General features: G+C 38.8%; 1 protein-coding gene across 3 annotated transcripts in view; it reads left to right on the forward strand.

Moving 5' to 3' along the window:
• The window catches only part of ATP2A2 (ATPase sarcoplasmic/endoplasmic reticulum Ca2+ transporting 2), an 80,386-nt gene extending 56,520 nt beyond the window's left edge, over positions 1-23,866 (forward strand). For 2 of the 3 annotated variants that reach the window (XM_075059870.1, XM_075059871.1), the window contains exons 10-20: positions 3,898-4,000; positions 5,316-5,447; positions 5,545-5,667; positions 5,875-6,093; positions 7,843-8,178; positions 10,421-10,641; positions 11,774-11,976; positions 12,792-12,877; positions 13,336-13,469; positions 14,528-14,645; positions 14,801-16,446. In XM_075059870.1, the coding sequence (XP_074915971.1) occupies positions 3,898-4,000; positions 5,316-5,447; positions 5,545-5,667; positions 5,875-6,093; positions 7,843-8,178; positions 10,421-10,641; positions 11,774-11,976; positions 12,792-12,877; positions 13,336-13,469; positions 14,528-14,645; positions 14,801-15,070 (1,945 nt within the window). In that variant the 3' untranslated portion in view covers positions 15,071-16,446. Of the gene's footprint in view, positions 1-3,897; positions 4,001-5,315; positions 5,448-5,544; positions 5,668-5,874; positions 6,094-7,842; positions 8,179-10,420; positions 10,642-11,773; positions 11,977-12,791; positions 12,878-13,335; positions 13,470-14,527; positions 14,646-14,800; positions 16,447-23,482 lie in introns of those variants that run through there. The other variant, XM_075059872.1, reaches the window with a different exon arrangement.
• Positions 23,867-24,082: the final 216 nt, after the last annotated feature.

Below are 24,082 nucleotides of genomic sequence, written 5' to 3' on the forward strand. Positions count from 1 at the left end.
TGGAAATGATGAATTAGGGTTGTGGGATTTATCTTGTTGAAAGCTTTCTAGATTTAGGTTTTTTGAAAGATTTTAATAGTTTAATAAATATCTTTCAATGATCCTGCATGGGACCTACATTTCCATTCCTTTATGGAAGTTATAGTCGTCTGTTTAAACCTATATCTTACATTCTTGTAATCTCGCAAATAGTATTGCCCCCTATGAGGACAGTTGAGGAATTCATTGACTCTTTGGGTTGCACTCTGTTCTGGAATTCACCTTTTTCAAGCCAGATTTGAATAGATACTCAGGACCTGCAATACCCTTTAAACGCTGTAGATCAGTGCTTAAGGATTGGTCCCTTACTTTGTATCTACAGTAGCTTTGGTTTTTTTCTAAGGTTGTATGCTGTAAACCAGTGTTTCTCAACAACTGGTCCATGGACTGGCTCTGGTCCCTGAGATCTCCCTGACACAGTTTATGAAGGCAGCAAGCTGGTCCCTGATATCAAAAAGGTTAAATACTGCTCTAAACGACTGATTTTTTTTGAAAAGGCTGATAGCTTTATTGTCTCCAGTGGAATGTTAATAAACATAAGGTTACACTAGTGGGATGGAGTGTTTTTGTTTTTTTTCCTTTTATCCTTAGAATTCTGAGAATCCTAGGATCGCACCCCAGAGAGAAAATATCTTTCATCAGAGAAAAATTGAGAAAAGGAGCTGTAATAAATAACTCCTTCTTCTGGGGGTGGGGGGTGGGGAGGAAGGATCCTTTTTTCGGATATATTTTAATTTATGAGGATTTATTTAAAACATTTCCCTGTGCAGTGAGTTGAAATATATACTTTAAACATCTCTTTAAAGTTTGAGGTTTGGCATATGTTGCTCCAAAAAGTCAATAGTTTTTAGCAATGTCTGTAATAATAATCCTCACAGTAGTGAATAGAGTTCTCAATATTTAGAATTCTTAATTCTTAACTTTTTTAAACAAAAAAGAAAATGTAATTTGCAAATAAGACTTGGAATTTCCATGTCAAGAAATAGGTTATTTTGGACCATCCAAAAGACTTTGTAGCAATTTCCTTTTCATATAAGTACATGTCTGTTTACACTTACCCAATACCAGTCAGTGAATATGGAATGTTAACATAAATTGATGACCTATGTCAGGCCTTTTTAATAAAATATAATCATTAATTCCATATTTTGTTTACTGAGTCCTTGAGAAAGCTCAGATAGGGTACTGTTCTTGTGCATTTCATAGTGCTACAGTATGTCACCTTGTCATAAAAAAATCTGATAGTTGAATCCTCAGGTCCTTAAGCAAAATTGATAATCTTCATCTTTGCTTGGAGTGGATTTAGTCATTCAGTCCACTGGGTTTTTTGTGTGGGGTGTGTGGTGTATAACCATTTGAATCAATAACTGACTGACTTCACCTTGGATTTAAAGTATTTTTAAAGGAAATAATTCTCCAGTACATCAAAATAATAAAATCATTCCTATGTAAGTCAAGACTTAGTTTTTTGGGGTTTTTTGTGTTGTTTTAAGGGCTAGGAAACCATTCTTTTCCATTTAGGTGGATGGAAGGAGGCACTTATGAAAGTTAATGTACAGATGACCTAATTTATAGTAAGTAACAAACAAAAAACAAGTCTTGGTACTTCATGAAGTTTCTCTATCTCAGGAAACACATTAGTGCTTTCTGAAAGCTCAAAAAATTTATAAAAATAAATGCATTGAGAGTATGAATTCAAAAGCAACATATAAATTTTCTATTGGAACAGGAGAATCAGTTAGAACCAGTTTTTCTAATGGAATTGACTATGCAGCCAAAATATTAATATGCAATACTCCTCTTGTGTCTCTGGTTGCCCCATACCATTTCTGATGAAACCTTATTCTGTACACTTCACTCTGCACCAGTGTATATGGCCTATGCACACCTTCACTATCCTTGAGGGAGTGATCATGCCAAGAACTGTCACTTTGACTCTGAACTTTAAATTTCTCCTCTTTTTGAAATCTCCAGTGAGTAATTTAAAGTGCCCTAGACTCTGCACAGAGGCTACATGTGCATACCATGACTGAGTCTCGAAAACACAGGGAAGAGTAAGGCAAGAAAAAACAGTACTGTTAAATGACGAGGTTCCAGAGGTTATCCAAACAGTTATCCTCAGAAAATAGAAATCCAACCCAAATGAAGATCATAGAAAAGAGCATAACCTGTGACAGATAAAATGTGAAATGAAAATTAGGAGGGCTGAGAGAATTTGAAGTAATTAATAACACACATTCTTTTAACATCTATATAAATTGTATAAATGTAACTTAATATACAAAATATTTTAACAAGGAATGACACATTACATTTAGATTTAGATTGTTTTTTAAATACGCACTTCTGGTTATTTATATGGTATATAGCAACAGATTCCAGTATTTGTCTAATTTATAGTACTACAAAATAACTGGAAAAAAGCTTATGTAGCTGTATTTGCTGTATGTTTACAGTATATGTTGTACTATGTAGCAGTAGTCTCTTTTCCAAATGAAACACACAGGAGAAAAATGGACCCATGCTGGTGGACAGCCTCTGTTTGGGGGTAGTCAGTATTCACTGGCTTATCTTTTAAAAAAAAAAAAAAAAAAAAAAAAAAAAAAAAAACCACAAGTAATTGTCATAATGCCTCAATGATTATTTCATGCTAACCTAGAGGTATGCTGATGTTGTTGTATAAAATAAGGCTCTATAAGTAATACCATTCTAACGTGAATATCTAAGCGTGAAAAGTAAAGAGAGGATGTAGCTCTAGTATATGAAGTTAACATTTGCAAAATTAATCTTCTTAATGTCATATACCACAAGTGGGTGCTAATGTCCATAATCAGGAGTGGGTCACTCCTGGAAAACAAATAATAATTTTCTAGTTTCCAGTAGAGAGAGAGAGAAGTTTTGTGATTAAAGAACTGACAGGAGAGAGTCCTAGTCCAGTCTGTGTTCTGTTCCCAGCACTGCTATAGATTTCCTACAAATCACTTAAACTCAGTTCCTCTATTTTCTTACTGTAAAATGGAGATAATACTTGTAAAGGTAAATCATTAGTGTGTGTGTGTGTGTGTGTATATATATACTCCAAAAGCCATAGTAAAACCTGTTAATCATCATCATCATCATCCTCTTTTCCCCACACTTGCTTATCTTTTCAAACTCTCACCTTTTTTACTTTACTCCTTTTTCCCCTAGGCTTCAAATCTCCTCCCTCTGATTATTTAACAAGCACCCTCTCTTCTCCTTCAAGTTCTTCCCTATAACAGTATTTCCAGGAATCTCATCAATACTCCACACTTTCTTTTATCTGAACTTTTGATCCATAGTTGCTCCTGTCTTTGGTCTTGTCTGTCTTAAGCTGTGAACTCTTAGTAGCAAGGAATGGGTCTGTCTTATTTAGCACCATAAATGTAGATTGTATCTTAAAAACTGAGTGACACAGGGAAGAAACAACAACACAAATGTGTTGCCATAGTTCCTGCAAGGGCTCACATTAAATGGTGAAATATGTCACTAAAACATAAGCCCTTGTTGAAAAGAGGAGCATAAAGTAAAATCCAGAAATTTTTTTCCTTACTCCTTATTTAAAGCCCAGTTTAAAGGTACAGTGCTCTCATTTTTAGCTCTGCCTTGTATTTTTCAGGATAGAATGTTCCTTTGGTACAAATTCTGTAATGCCATATTTTATAGCTGAGAGAGAACCTTGCTTCAGAATCTTCACTAAACATTGTGAAGCATTGTTTTCTATCATTCAGTATATAGAGGGATTAACTAAGGAAAAAATGGGTGAAATGTAAGAGCATAGTTTACTGTCTCAGTAACTTTTCACTCCAGTCCTTTTATGTATTTATTTTTTATTGACAGGCATAAAGATGACAAACTTGTTAAATGTTATCAATATGATGGCCTTGTAGAACTAGCAACGATCTGTGCACTTTGTAATGATTCTTCTTTGGATTACAATGAAGTAAGTCGGTCTTTTTTACAATACAAGAAGAAACCAGAATAAAGTTTAAATGCTTGTTCTTGTCTAATTTACTTCGTATCTTTCCCCAAAGTTGGGAGGTGCCTCACATTTTTGAGCAAACTCTCAGGGTGTTAGTGACTTTCTATTCTATTTCGCATATAAACACCTATAAAGCACAATGTTATAACCACTATTCTTCTGGTTAAGGGAGACCACGTAGTCTCTTAAGAACCAGTTAATGCTACTCCTTATTTGGCTAGAGAGGACACTGTTGAGCAACTAGAGTTAAGAGAGTGATACTAATTTGGAACTCAGACCTGTCTCCTCCTTAACAATGTAGAGAGCACTGCTGCTAGGCTTTCCTGCTAGTCCTAAATCTCTATCTTGAAATGATAGATTGCTAATATAAATTAGGAAAATACAGTAAAAGCTTTGTTATTCAGCGTGTTGGGAGAATGGGAGGTGCTGGTAAGTTTAAAAAATGAGTGAGTGAGTGTGGGGGTGGGGGAGTAGATAATCCAGTTTGGGTGCGGGAGGGGACAGGCGGTTGGGGCGTGGGATGAGGTGCTGGATCTGGGTGGCACTCACTTTGGGCAATTCCCCGCAAGCAGGGACATGTCCCTGCTGCTGCTAGGTGGAGGCACGGTTAGTCAGGCCACTGGGAGCTGCAGAGCCAGCGCTCAAGACTGGGTGGGGCAGTGTGCAGATCCGCCTTGCTGCACCTCTGCCTAGGAGCAGCAGAGATATGTTGCCACCTGCAGGGAGCCGCCTGAGGTGAGCGCCACCTGGATCTGGCACCTCACACACACACACACCCCGTGTCCCAACCCCCTGCCCCGAGCCCCCTGCCGCACTCAAACTTGCTCCCAGAGCCTGCGTCCCACACCACCTCCTGCATTCTGAACCCCACGTGGCCATTCCTCTGCCTAGGAGCAGCAGGGACACGTCACCCCTTCTAGGGAGCCACGTGGAGCCAGTTAGGGAGCCTGCCAGCCGTGTGCCAACCAGACTATAAACCGGATTTTCAGTAAAGGTCAGAAATGCTGGTTTATAGAGCTTTCTAGTTGGTAAAGTGCTGGATAACACAGCTTTTACTGTAGCAAAAACTGTTTTCCTTTTCAGATGAGGAAAAAAATGGGGGAAATCTGACATTTTGGAGAAACTCATTTCTCTGTATGTTTTTCATTATGAACTGCAACAAGATTTGCAGTTTCCTTTCATTGTATCACTTGAAATTTCACTGTGGTGACTTGCAAAAGGCCCAGGTTTTTATAGCAGTAATAATAATACTCCATTTTTTTTAAATGAATTGAAGGCTAAGGGAGTGTATGAAAAGGTTGGAGAAGCTACAGAGACTGCACTCAGCTGCCTGGTTGAGAAGATGAATGTATTTGACACAGAATTAAAGGGGCTCTCCAGAATTGAACGTGCAAATGCTTGCAACTCGGTCAGTACTTCCAAAATACTGTAAACAGTATGTGATTTCAGTTACGTTGTTTGTTGCAATCTGAATGAAATGTTTATTAATAATGTCTCCTTCATAGGTCATAAAACAACTCATGAAGAAAGAGTTCACTCTGGAATTCTCAAGGGACAGAAAGTCCATGTCTGTCTACTGTATTCCAAACAAACCGAGCCGGACATCCATGAGCAAGATGTTTGTTAAGGCAAGTTCAGTATATGAGGAGTATAGTTTTGAAATGGCTACAAAGTAACGTGACTCTTGAAGTTGTGCTTAGATTAATTGTAGCTGAACCATGAGCATAAATGTGTGCCTAGTGTTATCAGTTTTGGAGATGGACTGTGTCTTATCTTGTGTGAAACAATTCTGTGATGGAGAGTAAATTTGCTCATTTCTTGCTTTGCTCCTGTAGGGTGCTCCTGAAGGTGTACTTGACAGGTGTACGCATGTTCGTGTTGGAAGCACTAAAGTACTATTAACTCCAGGAATTAAGCAGAAGATCATGACTGTCATTCGAGAATGGGGTACTGGTAGAGACACATTGCGTTGCTTGGCTCTAGCAACACATGACAATCCACCAAGAAGAGAAGAAATGAACCTTGAGGACTCTGCAAACTTTATTAATTATGAGGTTAGTTTAGTAAAAGGCTTGCCTCTCCTTTGTTTCAACAGTTTTTTTCTGTAAGAGTGGTGACTCTTCTATTAAGATTGAGTTAATTTTTTTCAGAAGACAAAACAGTAAAAGGCAATGCTTTTAACAAGTTGGATTCTTTTCAAACATAAATATAACACTTCAGAAGCTTTTTCTGAATTAATAGATGTGGTCTGGCTCAATGGCTTAGCAACAGCAAGTTGTACAAGCTATACAGGGGACCAAAATTAGGAGCATCCTTTGGGTTCTTAAATGCCCCCACCTCCTGGCATCACTCCCCCAGCAGAGTCTGGACTAAAAGGTATTTGTTCTTGGTGATTCTGGTAGCTGATCTATACATAGACACTTGATTATAAGTTTTTAGTAAGGTGCCATTTAGGCTGGTCTCTTGCAATTAATGCTAATGTTGTGGTGCAGAATACACATTTCCCTAACTACCGATAGTTCTCATCAACATAGTATCTGAGACTCTTTAAATTTTGGTTTTGGAAAAAGTAATTTTATAAAAAAATAGCACTGGGGAAATTGTGTATTATGCTTCAATTACTTTAAGCCAGTGGTCCCCAAACTTTTTGTCATTCCCCCCTGGGAGCTGAGAGCGGGGCCCAGGGCTGAGGGGCACTTCCTTTCTGCCCCCCATGGGGGCTGGCCTGGGCCCTGCCGCACCTGCTCCGAACATTCCTTTGTGCCCCGCTTTTCCCCCGCCCCCAGGGGGGAGATGTCCCACAGTTTGGGAACCATGGCTTTAAGCTCTTATTTGGTCAGATTACAAGTATTTCCTAATTGCCTGTCCTGCAAACTCACCTTGGAATCTGATGGTCGAGCTGGGTTCTTTCTCTTCTCTTGTATTTTCTTTTGTAAAGATTCTGCCCTCAACTATCTGAACAACTCCATTATATTTCAATACGATTACATGTATAACGAGGAATTCATTTTTGAAGACAGTGGAAGTTGCAGATTATTTGGCTTGGAGAATCTCTTGCTAGCAGTACGCATGAGAAGGAAAGACTTGACTCTGAGTGCAGGTGGAATCTGCAAGGCTGGCAATTAGATTGCCTTTAACTTGTGAACTAAGCACTTTTAAGCCGAAAGCAAAGAGACATAATACATTTCGACATGCAGAATGCCATTTTTAGTCACTTCTCAGGGTAGGACCACACTTTTAAGTTGCTCCATATGCTTAACTCATTGAGACTCTTCTCAGTGTTATGTTTCAGAACCAGAGGATGCTGCATAACATGCTGCACTAGAACAAAGTCAGGATTACAGAGACAAAACGTTCCCAGTTCTGTTTCAGTTCCTCTCCTTTCTCAGTGTCTCTTGTAGTCTGCTTTTCAAAATGGTCTGGATTCAGACCATAGTACAAGAAATGAACATTTGAGGCAAGATACCATGAAGACTGAGTATGCTGAAATACAGAGATGAGTCTGGAAGAGCCCCATAAGTGGGGGACAATCTGACTTGATGTGCATGGCATGCTTGCTGAACGTTGTCACATATTAGTTTTGAACAAACAGCAAGGGAGCATTGGCAGGGGGTGGCATGGAGGTTAATAGAGGCCTAAATTAAAAATTGTTGGATCCTGTGGGATTAAAAATGCTATTTTCCTCTTATAAACTAATGTTTGAACTACTTTGGCTTGTGAAAATGATTTGTGTACTGGCCTACCAAAGAAATAAAAGCGTCTCCTAATATTTTGTGCTAAAGCTCAATGTCCTCCTGTTTCAGACCAATTTGACCTTTGTTGGCTGTGTGGGTATGCTGGATCCCCCGAGAACTGAAGTAGCCTCATCCATAAAGTTGTGTAGGAAAGCTGGTATTCGTGTTATTATGATTACTGGTGACAATAAGGGCACAGCAGTAGCCATTTGTCGTCGTATTGGTATCTTTGGAGAAGATGAGGATGTTTCTTCAAAAGCCTTTACTGGACGTGAGTTTGATGAACTTTCCCCCGCTGTCCAGAGGGATGCTTGCCTACATGCTCGTTGCTTTGCCCGTGTAGAGCCTTCCCATAAATCTAAGATTGTTGAGTTCCTCCAGTCTTTTGATGAGATCACGGCTATGGTAAGTAATTAGAATCTTGCATGGCTTGTAAAAGAGATTTTACTTTTAAAACAAATTAACTGAAATTTGTTAGATTGACGGGATATAATTTGTTTTAAGCTCGGCAATTACAGGCTGGTAAGTCTGACTTCAGTACCGGGCAAACTGGTTGAAACTATAGTCAAGAATAAAATTGTCAGACACATAGGTGAACATAATTTGTTGGGGAATAGTCAACATAGTTTTTGTAAAGGGAAATCATGCCTCACCAATCTACTAGAATTATTTGAGGGGGTCAACAAGCATGTGGACAAGGGGATCCAGTGGCTATAGTGAATTTAGATTTTCAGAAAGCGTTTGACAAGGTCCCTCACCAAAGGCTCTTAAGCAAAATAAGCAGTCATGGGATAAAAGGGAAGGTTTTCTCCTGGATTGGTAACTGTTTAAAAGATAGGAAACAAAGGGTGGGAATAAATGGTCAGTTTTCAGAATGGAGAGAAGTAAATAGTGGTGTCCCTCAGGGGTCTGTACAGGGCCCAGTCCTATTTAACATATTCATAAATAATCTGGAAAAAGGGGTAAACAGTGAGGTGGCAAAATTCATAGATGATACAAAACTACTCAAGATGGTTAACTCCCAGCCAGACTGCGAAGAGGTGCAAAAGGATCTCTAAGTGAACAAAATGTTAGGAATCATTAAGAAAGAGAGAGATAATAAGACACACAATATCATATTGACTCTATATAAATCAATGGTAAACCCACATCTTGAATACTGCTTGCAGATGTGGTCACCCCATCTCAAAAAAGATATATTGGACTTGGAAAAGGTTGAGAAAAGGGCAAAAATTATTAGAGGTATGGAACGGCTGCTATATGAGGAGAGATTAATAAGATTGGAACTTTTTCAGCTTAGAAAAGAGATGACTGGGGATATGATAGAGGTCTATAAAATCATGACCGGTGTGGAGAAAGTAAATAAGGAAGTGTTGTTTACTCCTTCTCATAACACAAGAACTAGAGGCCACCAAATGAAATTAATAGGCAGCAAGTTTAAAACAAAAGGAAGTATTTTTTCACACAACGCACAGTCAACCTGTGGAACTCCTTGCCAGAGGATGTTGTGAAGGTCAAGACTATAACAGGGTTCAAAAAAGAACTAGATAAATTCATGGAAGATAGGTCCATTAATGGCTATTAGCCAGGATGGGCAGGGATGGTGGATGCAAGAAGCTGGGAATGGCTGACAGGGATGGATCACTTGATTACCTGTTCTGTTCATTCCGTCTGGGACACTTGGCATTGGCCACTATCGGACGACAGGATACTGGGCTAGATGGACTTTTGGTCTGACCCACTATGGCCGTTCGTACGCTCTTAACCTTTGAGGGACCACCCCTTGTATTTTTCCTAGGACAATGGATAAATGATTGTATGTATTGGAGCCTGAAAAATTAAAATCACTTTTCACCCAACTAGTGATAGCGTTCATCAATTGCTCAATCCATTTTTTAGGAATGTAGTTCAGCAGTGCATTGTTCAGAAAATTACTTTAAAAATAAGGTATCATGTGGGCATAGTTCAGCATCAGAAATATCTTACTGGTTCACACCAAAACGTTGACAAAATATGGTACTTGTAATTTACCCAGTTGGTAGAATTGGCCTTTTTCCTTCCTGCCCCACCAAGCATCTGAGCACATCTCTGATCACTTGGGACTATAAATCAAAGGCACTGCTATCTCCCTAAGGCAGAAACTTCTTATCTTCAGCCCAATTGGAGTAAGAGATGGAAAATCAGCAAACTGTCTTTTAGTTTGGGCACCTAAGTGTATGGCCTGAAGAACTAAGATAGTTGACCTCCGACTCAATTTTGTTAGACAAGCAAGGAATATTGTGTAATGGTCCTCTTGATTGTGGATGTTTGGGTGGAGTAAATAGAGAGGTTTCTCTTGAACCAGGTTTCCTTGCACTTCAGCAATCAATGTCTCAACTAGTTACTGTGTGTGTGTGTGCGCGCGCGCACAGTGAACATTACAATAGGCATAATCAGAATAACAGCATTGGAAACACTGTTGCTACTCAGGTCATCTTCTGTGCCTGTCAGTTCAATCAAGTTTAAACTTCCTGTCCTTCACCTTAAAGCCCCATCTCAATTCTGCACCTCCTTACTCAAGCACTTTAGATTTTTGCCCCCTGTATAAAATCCTCTTTCAGTCCATGCATATACGTGCCCATGTTTTCTGTTAAACTTTGTATTTTAGACTGGTGATGGTGTAAATGATGCCCCTGCCCTGAAGAAAGCAGAAATTGGGATTGCTATGGGGTCAGGTACTGCAGTAGCTAAAACTGCTTCTGAAATGGTATTGGCTGATGACAACTTCTCAACCATCGTAGCTGCTGTGGAAGAAGGGCGTGCAATCTACAACAACATGAAACAGTTTATCCGTTATCTCATTTCTTCGAATGTTGGAGAAGTTGTTTGGTAAGTTTTTTAACAAGTTGTTCTGTTTTAATTTTGCACTTCTGTAATGGAAGCTAGTCAGTTTTAACTTGTAATATTGCCAGATGCTGTTTGGGGAACAGAGGTTTATTAGAAGTAATAACTATGTTTAAAAGAGGTGAGCATTGCAATGCATATAAATACTTAATATATAATTCCCTTATATTTTGAGAAAATTCTATTCAGATATTCATTATTTCTTTGAAATATTTAACGTTTCCTAAATTCTAGTTTTGAGACTGTAATGTCCACTAATATAGGTCCTTAATGCTTCATTTGGGCAACACTCCTTTGAAATAGACAAATCCACATTCTACTAGTTGGGAAATCTAACACAAGTTGACTCTTTCCCAAGACCACAGAGTGAGTTGGTTGCAGAGCCAGGGATAGAGCCCAGATCTCCTGAGTCCCATTTTTGTATTTAAGCCATAAGACTCTCCTTTTTCCAAGGGCTTAATGTCAGTTCTCCTTTTGACAGTTGTTGCTACAGATCCCTACTCCTGTAGTTCTACTCTAAACCATGCTGACTCAAAGCCATAAAGGGAGGTTGCATTCCCCAGTGCATATGTGCAAGGACTGGAGGATGTCCAGTTCAATGGAACCTTGCCCCTCAGTTATACTGTAATTCTATAACAGTTGCAGACTTTAGGGAGGAGTTTGCAAGCCTCCCTTTATAGATGGCTTCAAGAAGTGGCTCCACTAGGTGAAAACTGCTTTTTAATGCGCCATCAGGTCCATTTGTTTTATCATACAACTCAAAGAGCATAGATCTGTAGAAGCAATATCCTCCAAGTACTCTGGAAAGCAGCCTAGTGCTTTGTGAGGGTTACTCTGGTAGAGAGTAATAAAGCTCCTCAGTCTATCAAAACAAAATGCACCTACTTTAAACATTATTCAATTACTGTTAGCTAGGAATGTACGTGCATTTTATAGCTATCTCAATGTGAACATTTAGCTTCCAATATTAAATAGATGTTGCAATGACACACCGCATAAATTTTTCCTTGCCAGTTACTAAGGAATAGAATTATTCAAAAACTAAACATAATGAGTATTTATCATATGTTTGGTTTAACATGGCTAAGGACAATTTTGTACTTGTTCCTTTTTGTAGTATCTTCTTGACCGCTGCTCTGGGTTTCCCTGAAGCTTTAATTCCCGTCCAGCTGTTATGGGTAAATCTTGTAACGGATGGTCTCCCTGCCACTGCTCTGGGCTTTAATCCTCCCGATTTAGACATCATGGATAAGCCGCCCCGTAATCCTAAAGAGCCCCTGATCAGCGGATGGCTCTTCTTCCGTTACCTGGCTATTGGATGTGAGTAGCTCACTAGCTTTTCTTTTTAAGTTTTTGTACATGTAGAATGACTTGTAGGAACTTGCATGGAATTTGTATGCTCTTCAGTTATGTTTTCGGCCAGCGGTAGGCAACCTATGGCACGTGTGCCGAAGGCGGCACGCAAGCTGATTTTCAGTGCACTCATACTGCCCAGGTCCTGGCCATTGGTTCGGGGGGCTCTGCATTTTAATTTAATTTAAAATGAAGTTTCTTAAACATTTTAAAAACCTTTTATTTACTTTACATACAACAATGGTAAGTAATTAGAAGCTTGCATGGCTTGTAAAAGAGATTGGAGCAGAATGCTACCCACCTGGTATCTAGAATTTGTTTTTTTTTTTTTCCCCCAATCAGCAAATGACAATGGTTTGGCAAAATCTGTCATGAATCTCTAACCAAATTGTTCTGCAGCACATTCATATTTGTAGTTTGTCTCTGTAGAACTGAGTTAATTACTCATGCCTTTTTTTATTGGAAAGTGAGAAGTTAGGATTTATTTTCTGCTAAATATATTAAATGTTTACTATCACTTTCCAGAGCCATGACCATGGTTGAATTCTCTGTATGCCCTAAATTACAATAAACACACACAATCTTTACAGTTGGACAGATTCCAGTTATGGTGACTTGGCAGTTTAAAAGCAGATTCCTTCTATGGGAAATGGGCAAAGGCTACATTGTGTATGTGTGTGCCCAAGTGATGGTGGAGGAGGAAGTTCAAGTGAGGTTAACAAGACTGTGTCGTACATACTATTCATAATATAGACAAACAAACTGCGTCTCTTTTCTTTAAGGTTACGTTGGAGCTGCGACAGTGGGTGCTGCTGCGTGGTGGTTCATTGCTGCTGATGGTGGCCCAAGAGTTACCTATTACCAGCTGGTATTTATTCAGTTTAATTTACTTTAGAAAGCCTGCAAAAATATATAAACTCCTACTGAGTGTAAACATAGTATGTTGGTACTTACTGTATGCTGTACATTTTCATTTCAAAGAATAGCTGCAGAAGGACCATCTTTAATTGTATTAAATCATCCTGCTTATTCAGAGTTAATAGCTATAAAAAGCAAAAGGTAGAATACAAAATACTTACTTTCTTTAAACTGTTTTTGACGGATATAGATGTCTTTTTATGGGAAGATTTCTGTACATATCAAATTTATATGAACTGTTTGAATCAGAGATAAAGTCAAGTAATTCTTCCTGATGTCAGCCTCTATAGGCACAGGCTTTTATAATCCTAGTGCTGGACTGCTGCAGCATCCCACTTTAATTTTTTTGTAAATAGGTAATCATCATTGTTGAAATAATGAGTGCTTGCTTGTTTTATTCTGTTGTAGAGTCATTTCCTACAGTGCAATGAGGACAACCCAGAATTCACAGATGTAGACTGTGTGGTCTTTGAGTCGCCATACCCAATGACAATGGCACTTTCTGTTCTGGTCACCATAGAGATGTGTAATGCTCTCAACAGGTTAGTTATGTCTGAAGTAGAAAGCTGAGATTCACTTGGGGTTTTTTCCTGAAATTATAAAGTTTTTTATATAGAGAACTGTCTAGGCATTAAGAAAGGATACGTAAGGAATAAATAACAGTGAGGGAATGGTGAATTCCTGAGTTTGCATATTGAAGGCCAAAGGATCATTTTTCCTAGATCACATTTGAGATCTTATGCTATAAGCAGAGGTATCATTTTAAATCCTTCAATTCACTCTTGGGACTTTGGTATTAGACTGCTAGGATATTTTCCACTGTTTAATTTAAGCCTCATCAATCAGATTAACCTCATACTTCTCCTATAAAGTGATATTAAGGAGACCTAAAATAAGACTGTTAAATATATGGGAAATAGTTTTTCCTCCCCTAAGGGAGCGTGCCTCAGCTAATTAATACTAAATTATAAATGGAAACCTCTAAATAGCATAATATGCCAAGGGTATTTGAAGAAACAATTGGAGGTCAGTTAAATTTAAAATACTCTGCATCTGAGATTCCTCTTCCTAAACTCGATATTGCAGCACAAAAACCTCCTCTGATATAGCCAAAACTTAGATTGAACCTGCACAGAAAATGGATTTAAACAAAAGCGTTGTTAGTGTGTGTTAGATATATGAAATAGGCCCATTTTGATATTCTTGTGCCAACTGTAATCTTGTATAAACTCTCTGCTAATTAAGATGGACAGTAATTTTAGTTTAAAATGCAGTCTAATGCTCAAAGCAATATAACCGTGTTAGCTCTTTGAAGTACATTAGTATATTGCTGTTATACAGAGTTAGTCTAATAGACTGTTAGAGTTTAGTAGCATTGTGTAACATCTTTTTATTTAATACAGCAACTAGTTAGTTACTTTTAAAACAAACTTTAATCATCTGAACACTGATTAATGACCAAGTGTCACCAGTCCCCTAACTGTCTTGTTCTTAAATACTCTTACCTCACAGGCACAGAATTATGTCCTGCTAAGATGCCTAATGTGCTTTGTTGAATGTCCTATTCTAATGTCTTATGCATGCATTGTTTCTGTTACAGTTTATCAGAAAACCAGTCCTTAATGAGAATGCCTCCATGGGAGAATATCTGGCTGCTGGGTTCTATTTGCTTGTCCATGTCACTCCATTTTCTTATCCTTTATGTAGAACCATTGCCGGTAAGTAAACTTGTTAATTAGGTGCAAGCTACTTGCAACAAGAGTGGCAAAACTACTTGCCTGTAATAATGTCTTAAGTTTCAAAGAAGAAAAAACACTGATTTTTATTAGTGCGTACAAGTAAAAGGATCTAATGTTTGGCTTGTCTTCCACAGCTCATCTTCCAAATCACACCTCTGAATGTGACACAGTGGCTGATGGTGTTGAAAATCTCAATACCTGTAATTCTGCTAGATGAGACACTTAAGTTTGCGGCCCGTAACTACTTGGAACCTGGTAAAGATTGCGTGAAGCCTGCCACCAAACCATGTTCTTTATCAGCATGCACCGAAGGGATTTCCTGGCCATTTGTGCTCATTACTATGCCCTTGCTTATCTGGCTTTACAGTACAGACACTAACTTTAGTGATATGTTCTGGTCTTGACTGACATAGTGATGATTTTACATGAAGATGTTTAACTTAATCAATTTTTTTATTGTTTAAAGCAACTGTCGATTTCTGCTGAATTTTCACATGAACATATTTGCCGGTGATGGAGGTTTCATACTCTAGATTTTTTGTTTTTTGCTTTTTCTGACTCCAGTGGGGGCAATATTTTCCTCTTTTATACACAACTAAAGTGTCCATTGACATGTACAGAGAACTAACACTATTTTATGCAAATATTTTTTGTAGATGAAAAGCATGTACAGTGTTCTGTTTAATCTATTCATCCTTGTAAAAAAAAAAAAATTTTTTTTTTTTTTTTGAGCCAGCGGACACTAGCAAACTAAATTGGTAGCAGATTTTAGGGAATGAATGTGTTTTCTAAAACTAAAAAGCATGCAACTGTCTGTCTCTTGCATGATCATCTGAACTTAAGTTGAGATCAGTTTATTTTTTATTCATAAGCCGATTTTTCTGCACTGGGCAGAGAGTGCTGCTACCTCAGTCAGTGGATTTTTCTTGTCCCTCCGTATGCCCCCTCATCTTAGGTTCCTGACTGTCCTGTTTACACCAGTCTTTGTAAGAGGTAGTCTGCCTAGTCCATGCTTGTGCAGAAAACATAATTCCAGGTGGAACCTGCTGGGTTCTTTTGCCATCTCTTCAACACACGTAGTATTTTAAGGTTATTTATTTAAATGTCTAATGTATTTTATTGTAACAAACCTTGTTTTGCCAGTGTTGCCCACTTTACTGGGGAGGTGGGGAAGGGGGCACTACTTCAGTCTATCCTAAACTTTTAAATGGACAAAAAAAATTTCATTCTTTTTTTTTAAACTCTAAAAGATGGCTTAAGTTCCATTTTTAATACCTTATTTACGTGTGTCAGATGTTTTTCAGTCTCTTAGATCAGGGCTTTTGTAATGTGACCTGGAAAAAATAACTTGCACTGCGTAGTTAGAAATTGGATTTCTTACACTTTTAGTTAGGGCACTGATCAGTTACACATTTTGAGTTACTCTGCTGGCCTTGTTCTAGCCTGACTTAGAGAAATAACAAGCTCGTGTGTGTTTTTGTAAAATCTGTAAATAGCACATGACCAAATGAACATATTGTATAGAACTATTTTTATTTTAATGTGGCACTAACCACCTTCATTATATTATGATAAATGTTAGAGCATGTTTTCAAATTCAGTCCTGTATCAACAATGTGTAAGTCATTAACAGTCCTAACTGTGGTGTTTTTCTCCAATGCCTTCCAACATTCATCGACTAAAGTGAGTATCTCTCTTCCATTTCACCATCCCAGTGGTGACTTGCTGTAAAATGGCATATGCTGTATACATGTCAAAGAATAAATAGTAATTTCCTTCATTCCATGCTGTGTCTTGTCAGACTCTGCTGTGCTACATTATTATCACCATTTTAGACTATGCATCCTATAGTATGAGGCCCAAATTATTGGAGAAAATTGCTTTACATTCAGGATCACTGTTCTTTTTGGGCCCAACAGCTTCAGTGCAGCAGGAAATTAGAGCTCTTGCCCAATATTACCCCACACTTGACCCAAAGTCAACTGTAAGCTTTTTCAAACCCACTGACAGCTGCTCTCTGAATTTGATGCCCAAGCATTAACGCAAAATATATTGATGCTTATGACCAGACATTGCTTTATTTCTGAAGATAAACCCACCGTAGAAAATGTGAAATGCTGCTTCCCAGCTGCCTGTATCCATTCCAATTATGTTGTCAGGTACCTGGAGTGCTCATTTGTAACAGAACAATCCATTGATTGTTTCTATTCAATGGAAACACTTTCTTTGTACAATGTTCATGTGAAAAGACAAAAAGGAACATTCCTGCTAACCTCAGCCCGATCAGTGCAGAGCTTTTGAGAGCAGCCCTGGGGGCATAGTGGCTTTGTAAAATGGCAGATGGTGTGTTGGTTTAAATCTGTTTAATAGCAGTTACTTTGTTGAATGTAACTGATCAATTAAATCAAGGCACCAAAGAACTCTGAGCTGCTCCTGAGGGGCATGGATAATGTAGGTTCCATGCTTCCATCTGGCTTCAGATGCAGAAACTTAAATGCCCCAAAATACAATAAATATAAACCAAAACCACTCTGAAATCACACCACGAGTCCCAACTATTTGTTGTCCCTCCTATGTGCAGACCAAGGGCTTGTCTACACAGTGTGGCACTGTGCATCAGAGGGTGTAAATTGCAGAGCACTCTGTACTGTTACACTCTTAACGGCCAGCGTAGACCTTGCTGACACCCTCAGACTTTCCTAGTGTGCAATGATTGGGCCCTACCAAACTCCCAGCCTTGAAAAACATGTCACGGACCATGAAATCGGATCTTTAGTGTGCTTTTACCCTATGCTGTACAGAGTTCACAGAGGGAAGGCCTGTGTCTCTCAAATTGGGGGTCCTGACTTGAAAAGGAGTTGCGTGGGGGGGGGGTCACAAGGTTATTTTAGGGAGGGATCATGGTATTGCCACCCTTACTTCTGCACTGTGTCCTGCAGAGCTGGGCCCTCAAAGGTGGCAATACCATAACATCCCATCCTTACTTCTGCCCTGCTACTGGCCATGGCTCTGCTTTCAGAGCTGGGCTCCCAGCTGGCAGCTACTGCTCTCCAGCTGCCCAGCTCTGAAGGCAGCACCGCTGCCAGCAGTAGTGCAGAAGTAAGGAGAGGAGTTCTACAAACCCCCTACAATAACCTTGTGATGACACACCCACCCACCCTAACTCCTTTTGGGTCAGGATCTCTACAATTATAACACCATGAAATTTCAGATTTAAATAGCTGAAATGAAATTTATTATTTTTAAAATGAAAGGGACCAAAATAAACCTTTAACTTGGTAGGGCCTTAGCAATGATGTAGTCCTGTTTGAAATAGTACTAGTTAACATTCACTAAGAACCTTTTAAGGTGTGTCAGTGTACACAGGGCAGTTAGACTGCAGCACTATAGAGCACTCTACAGTTTACACCCTTCTGGTTGCTCTGGTATGCCCTGTAGATGCATCACCAGTGTGTTAGCAAAGCCTCTTCTATTTAGTGTTAGTGGCTCACTGTGGGTTGTTTCATAAGATCAGTGTCATCTGGTGGGAGAATACAAGTCCCTGAACACTTAACTAATGTATTTAGTATTGTGCTGAATGCCCTTAGTGGGGCTGATGGAAGGATCTCTCCTTGCAGCGGGATACACATCCTTCCCAAGAACTACATCCATGGGGCAGTGTAAACTTAGAATGCCTTATCAGCATTCATGATTCAGAAGGGAGTACCTGCTTCTTGGAAAACAGGGAACAGTTTCCACAGCAACTTTCCTAATATAAACAGATGATATTCTCTGAATTGGGCCTTTAAGACGCACACTGTCACTAAAACCACTAATAAGGACTGCCTTACAATTAAAACTACAATAAATTAACCCCATTTGCTAACATTGAACTTGATGTTATAAAAGGTATTTAGTTATAAAGATAGGGCCTGTTTCCAGAAATGTTATCTGGAACATTTAGGGAGAGCTATAGGTGTTCAACCTTTGGAATGTCAGATCCACAAATCCTGGAACAAGGGGCACATACAATCCAAGCATTTTAAGTTCAAGCTAGTGGCAGGGCGTTGAGAATGTAACTTCAGGAATACTATCGATACAAAACTTATTTGCTTTTGAGACAACTTTTCCATCTATTTCACTAAACCATCCACTGTAAAAGCAAGTGATGTGCTCAGAAGTTAGTAAGCCATTAAGTTGTTCTGTCACTTAAACCTCAAATGGATTGAGTTTTAAGTGTGGGTTCTTGTGGGCTTTTGGGGGAGGGAAGCAGGGGGGAGACAACATTAAAGTTTTCTGTAATGTCAGCATCTTTAACATTTAGATGGAAAAAGGCAAGTTTTGCCATTAACTTTAAACATGGTGAATGTAAGTAGTGCACCAACAGTGAACACTTTAAGGGCTTCAAAGATTGTCCATTTCAAAACAAGGACTTTAAAAGGTTGGTTGGGGTTTGTTTTTGTTTTGTTTTGGGGTGGGGGGGGCAAGCTTCTGTCTCTGAAGCAGACTGCCCACCATCTTAAGGGAGTTTCACGCATCTCCAGTGACCTACTTGCATGGTTTTAGAAGCAGCATGCAAACCTGCTCCTGCACAGAGAGCAGCATATAAACCGGACGCTTAAGGGTGAAAGTAGGAAATCTGGATTGTGGTGTGGAGCAGGCTGAACAGAGGGGGAAAAACCTGGGTTGACTTTTTTCTTTAAACCTGAGGTTCTAAGCTCTAGCAATATACTTGTTAGGGGCATAATCTAAAGTTGGAGCATGAAAGCACTCTACCAATTCCATGAATAAGCATTAATTGTGAAAAATTGAACTTAAAGCCAGTGCAGATTCTACCCCACCTCTACTATTTCAAAGGCAGCTGCTATTATGAAAGCCTAAGGAATCTTACCCTCTATCCTTCCAAGAGCTCTCACCAGAGAGGGACTTAAGCTGCCTGAGGCCTAGATCTGCCAAGCTTCAAGGTCCATCAGACTGATTCTTCCTTCTGCTGGATGAATGTTCACCTTCATCCTCCTGAGTGAGCCAGCTCAAGTAGATGCCCAACATGGAGCTATTGTTTGTGCTCTACAGCCTCTGACCCTGGATTTCAATTTGGAGGATGCTTCCTTAATCCACACTTGACAAGGCCCAGCTTAATCTTTAAAATAGGATAGGATGGCGCAAAGCTGCTTGAATGCTGAATTAGAAAGGGAGACTTTAGGATACCATAGTGAACTATCCTGGCCTACTGCCTGCCCAGTTCCCCTTTGCAAGTATTACATAGGCAGCAAAAGTAGCGTGAGGAAGAAAGGAGGGACTTGTGTGACTACAGTGTTCCTCTCTAGCTAACTAAAGTAGGGCTGTCAAGTGATTTAAAAAAAATGAATAAGTGCACTGTCACACAACAAAAGAATATCATTTAGATGTTTTTGAATGTTTTACATTTTCAAATATATTGATTTCAATTACCACACAAAGTGTACAGTATTCACTTATTACAAATATTTGCACTGTAAAGTATTTTTCAGTTCAGGTAGTACAATCTCTTTATCATGAAAGTGCAACTTACAAAGGTAGAATTATGTACAAAAAATAACTGCATTCAAAAATAAAAGTGTAAAATTAGCACCTTACAAATCCACTCAGTTCTACTTCTTGTTCAGCCAATTGCTCAAACAAGTTTGGTTACATTTGCAGGAGATAATGCTGCCCGCTTCTTGTTCACAATGTCACCTGAAAGTGAGAACAGGCATTCTCATGACACTTTTGTAACTGGCATTGCAAGATATTTGTGCCAAATACGCTAAAGATTCTTACGTCCCTTCTTGCTTCAACCACCGTTCCAGGGGACATACATCCATGCCGATGACCAGTTCTGCTCGATAAAAATCTTAAGCAGTGCAGACCAATGCATACTCGTTTTCCACATGAGTCAGATGCCACCAGCAGAAGGTTGAATGTCACCTGAAAGTGAGAACAGGCATTTGCATGGCACTTTTGTAACTGGCATTGCTTTTGGTGGTTCGATCCTGTAGTTTCCACATTGGAGTGTTGCTCTTTTAAGACTTCTGAAAGCATTCTCCACACCTCGTCCCTCTCAGATTTTGGAAGGCACTTCAGAGTCTTAAATCTTGGGTTGAGTGCTGAAGCTATCTTTAGAAATCGCACATTGGTACCTTCTTTGCATTGTGTCAAATCTGCAGTGAAATTGTTCTTAAAATGAACGTGCTGGGTCATCATCCGAGACTGCTATAACATGAAATATGGCAGAATGCAGGTAAAACAGCAGGAGAAGTACAATTATCCCCCAAGGAGTTCAGTCACAAATTTAATTAACGCTTTTTTTTTTAAACAAGTGTCATCAGCATGGAAGCATGTCCTCTGGAATGGTGGCCAAAACATGAAGGGCATATGAACGTTCAGCATATCTGACATAAATACCTTGCAATGCCAGTTACAAAAGTCCCATGCAAATACCTGTTCTCACTTTCAGGTGACATTGTAAATAAGAAGCCAGCAGCTTTGTGTCCCATAGAATGTAAACAAACTTGTTGTCTTAGCAATTGGCTGAACAAGAAGTAGGCTCTAAAGTTTTACATTGTTTTGTTTGAGTGCAGTTATGTAACAAATCTACATTTGTAAATTGCACTTTCACGATAAAGGGACTGCACTACAATACTTGTATGAGGTGAATTGAAAAATACTATTTAATTTTTACAGTGCAAATATTTGTACTAAAAATATAAAGTAAGCACTGTACACTTTGTATTGTGTTGTAATTAAAATCAATACATTTGAAAATGTAGAAAAATAACAGTGCGATTAAGTGTGATCACAATAATTTGAGTTAATCGCGAGTCGACTGCGATTAATTGACAGCCCTACTAACAAGCAGCACTGATATGCTTGGATCTTGTCTTTAGCAAAAAGGATGAGAAGTGGAAAGGGTTCTGACAACCACAAAGGAATAGCTTGGGCAAGACAAAGTTGCATTACTTCTAAGAAAGTAGAATTTCTTGCCAAAATTTAAACTTTCATATTAGAAGAATTCCTTTTGAGTCCCAACTAGCTGGGTCATCTTGGGGGAGCAGTTCAACTGCATGTTTATTTTTCCGGAAATTTTTTTCCACATTTTTGCTAACCAAACTTGGTAGATTTTGTAGTGGGGAGAGGGAACAAAATATGCAGAGGTCTGAAGTGTTCACTCACAGGGGATCCATTTAACCTACTTCCTAATCCCACAGACAAATATCTTGTTAGTAATTAGCTGCAAAGTAACTTGCATTTCTCCTTTTCAGACTCGGCACCAGTGTTTCTTTGAACACTTCTGTGCCTTTTGACTGCTTCCATTTTCCTTTTCACACGTCTGAGCTTTCTCCATGGTCAGCTATTGCACCCTGGGTTACTTAATGCTCTCCTTTGGTAATCTTAATCTTTTGGGTCCCTGATGCATAAACAGCATAGGGGAACCTAGGTTTGTAGCAGGCTAGGTGAAAGACAGCTGGATGAAAGATATGCCTTTCTAAGGCTTATGCTAGAAAAAAGTTTGTCAAAATCCGAAAGCATCCCCTTTGGTTGGGACAAGAGCACCCTCTGTGGGATGCTGAAAATCTTACCTAATGCTGCTTCTAGCTGGAGGAAAGATGCTGTTCAGATGCATCTAGTCTAGGGCTACGCGGATGTCTTGATAGTGTGGAGTCTTGTCGCTATTTCTTCTCAAGAATATCGGCTCTCCAAAGAGCTATTCCGGAGCCCTATTTAAATGGCTGCTCCATTTTACCTACACAAATGGAAGATGATTGGTATCTGATTACTTTAGATAACACTTCAAGAGACCAAATGTGAAAGATACTGTATAAAACAATTCCATTCTATACAATTGCTATATGGCTAATGTTTGTGGGAAGGCTATTTCATAAACACTTAAATGTAAGAAAATGAAGTTTTAATCAGTGGTGATAAAATGCTGTGCAGCAGGACTCTAGCTTCTTCCAAGAACACAGCTGATAAGTGGAATATAATAGCCAACAGCTCAAACAGGAAGGATGATGGAGTTAGCTGAGATGGGAGGGGGAAATTGTCTGTTTCTCTTGCACTAGTCTCATTTGCCTTTTGCACTTCTAACCATTGTTTCCCTAATCTCTGCTAATCACAGCTTTAATTGCATTAATATTAAGCCTGCTCTGAAAAATCTTAGCAGCATAGCCTGCTAAGTGCAGTCCTAAGAACTCTGCAGGGAATTAAGAGCATTTTTTTTATCCTTAAATACAGGGTAAAGTAGTCATTTTATTACAAACCCTCTTGTTTATGTAGTTTAATGACTTCTTCCAGAATTAGTTGCATAATCTGGATAATTAAAGGGACACTTAGGTCAAGTTTGAGCCAAAGCTTACTTCAGCAACTTTTTTTTTTTTTTTAAAGAGACACGTCCATGAAATTTTTTTCAAAGTTGGTGGGCGGGGGGGGTTAATTCATGCAGGTGTTTGTTAGTTCAAATATTAAAACCTAAGTCAGTGCATAAGAACCTGAAAGTGAAAAGAGCCTTGTCTATTTCCATTGGCTAGACAGAGAAATGCAAAACTACATGAAAGGAAATTAGGTTTTAACTCTCACCTTCAATCTTTTGGTGACAAATGCTCGCCCTACAGCAGGCCATGGGAGCTTTGTCACTAATTTCACTCAGGGTGTTTAACCTCAGTTTTTTTTAAACCTGACAGTATCCTTTCAATTAAAATATCAGTTATTCAACTTAACATTGTCTCTTCTCTCACTATTGATCTTACAAGTCTTGCTTTTATAACGATACAGCATTATTCATCCTTTCACTAACTGATGCCTTTTTCTTTCCTTTTCAGCATCGGTGGAGTAATCACTTCCTAAACAATTTTGCAGAAATGTAAGGTTGTTTTGTTGCGTGCATGTGTCTTAGCAACACATCTGGCAAAACCTCTGCATGTATCATGTAAAAAAACAAAAACCTGCTTTCCCTAAAACAAAACTCATTGTGTGCTCTGTGGAGGAAATGTGTGGTACCATTAGGGCTTCAATTATACAAATGTACAAATGTGCAATATAGCTTAACGAATCAGGAAAAAATCTCCAGAGAAGTTTGGTTTCTTTGCTGCATGGAAACGACTGTTTATTCTTAAACATTAGGCCAAAATTAAGGAGCCGTCAGTCAAGTTTCCATATTTCTCTGTATAAAATGTATAATAGACTAATGCATGTCTTCAGTTGTAAGTAGCCAGATCTTTCGGTATTGTATCATCTAAACATACTACTTTATGAACAGCTATGTACAATACGCTATGCTATTTATAAATTCAGTACAAAACTACAGATGTTGAATGTTTAAACTGTAAGCCTCCGGTTCATAACTTCAGATTTTTTATTTTTTGTGTGCAAAGATACCTCTCTTGCACTAATGTAACTTATTTAAATCTAAAGCAGTAGAC

The sequence above is a fragment of the Chelonoidis abingdonii genome, chromosome 22 (genome assembly GCF_003597395.2).
Source record: "Chelonoidis abingdonii isolate Lonesome George chromosome 22, CheloAbing_2.0, whole genome shotgun sequence".
Lineage (NCBI taxonomy): Eukaryota > Metazoa > Chordata > Testudines > Testudinidae > Chelonoidis > Chelonoidis abingdonii.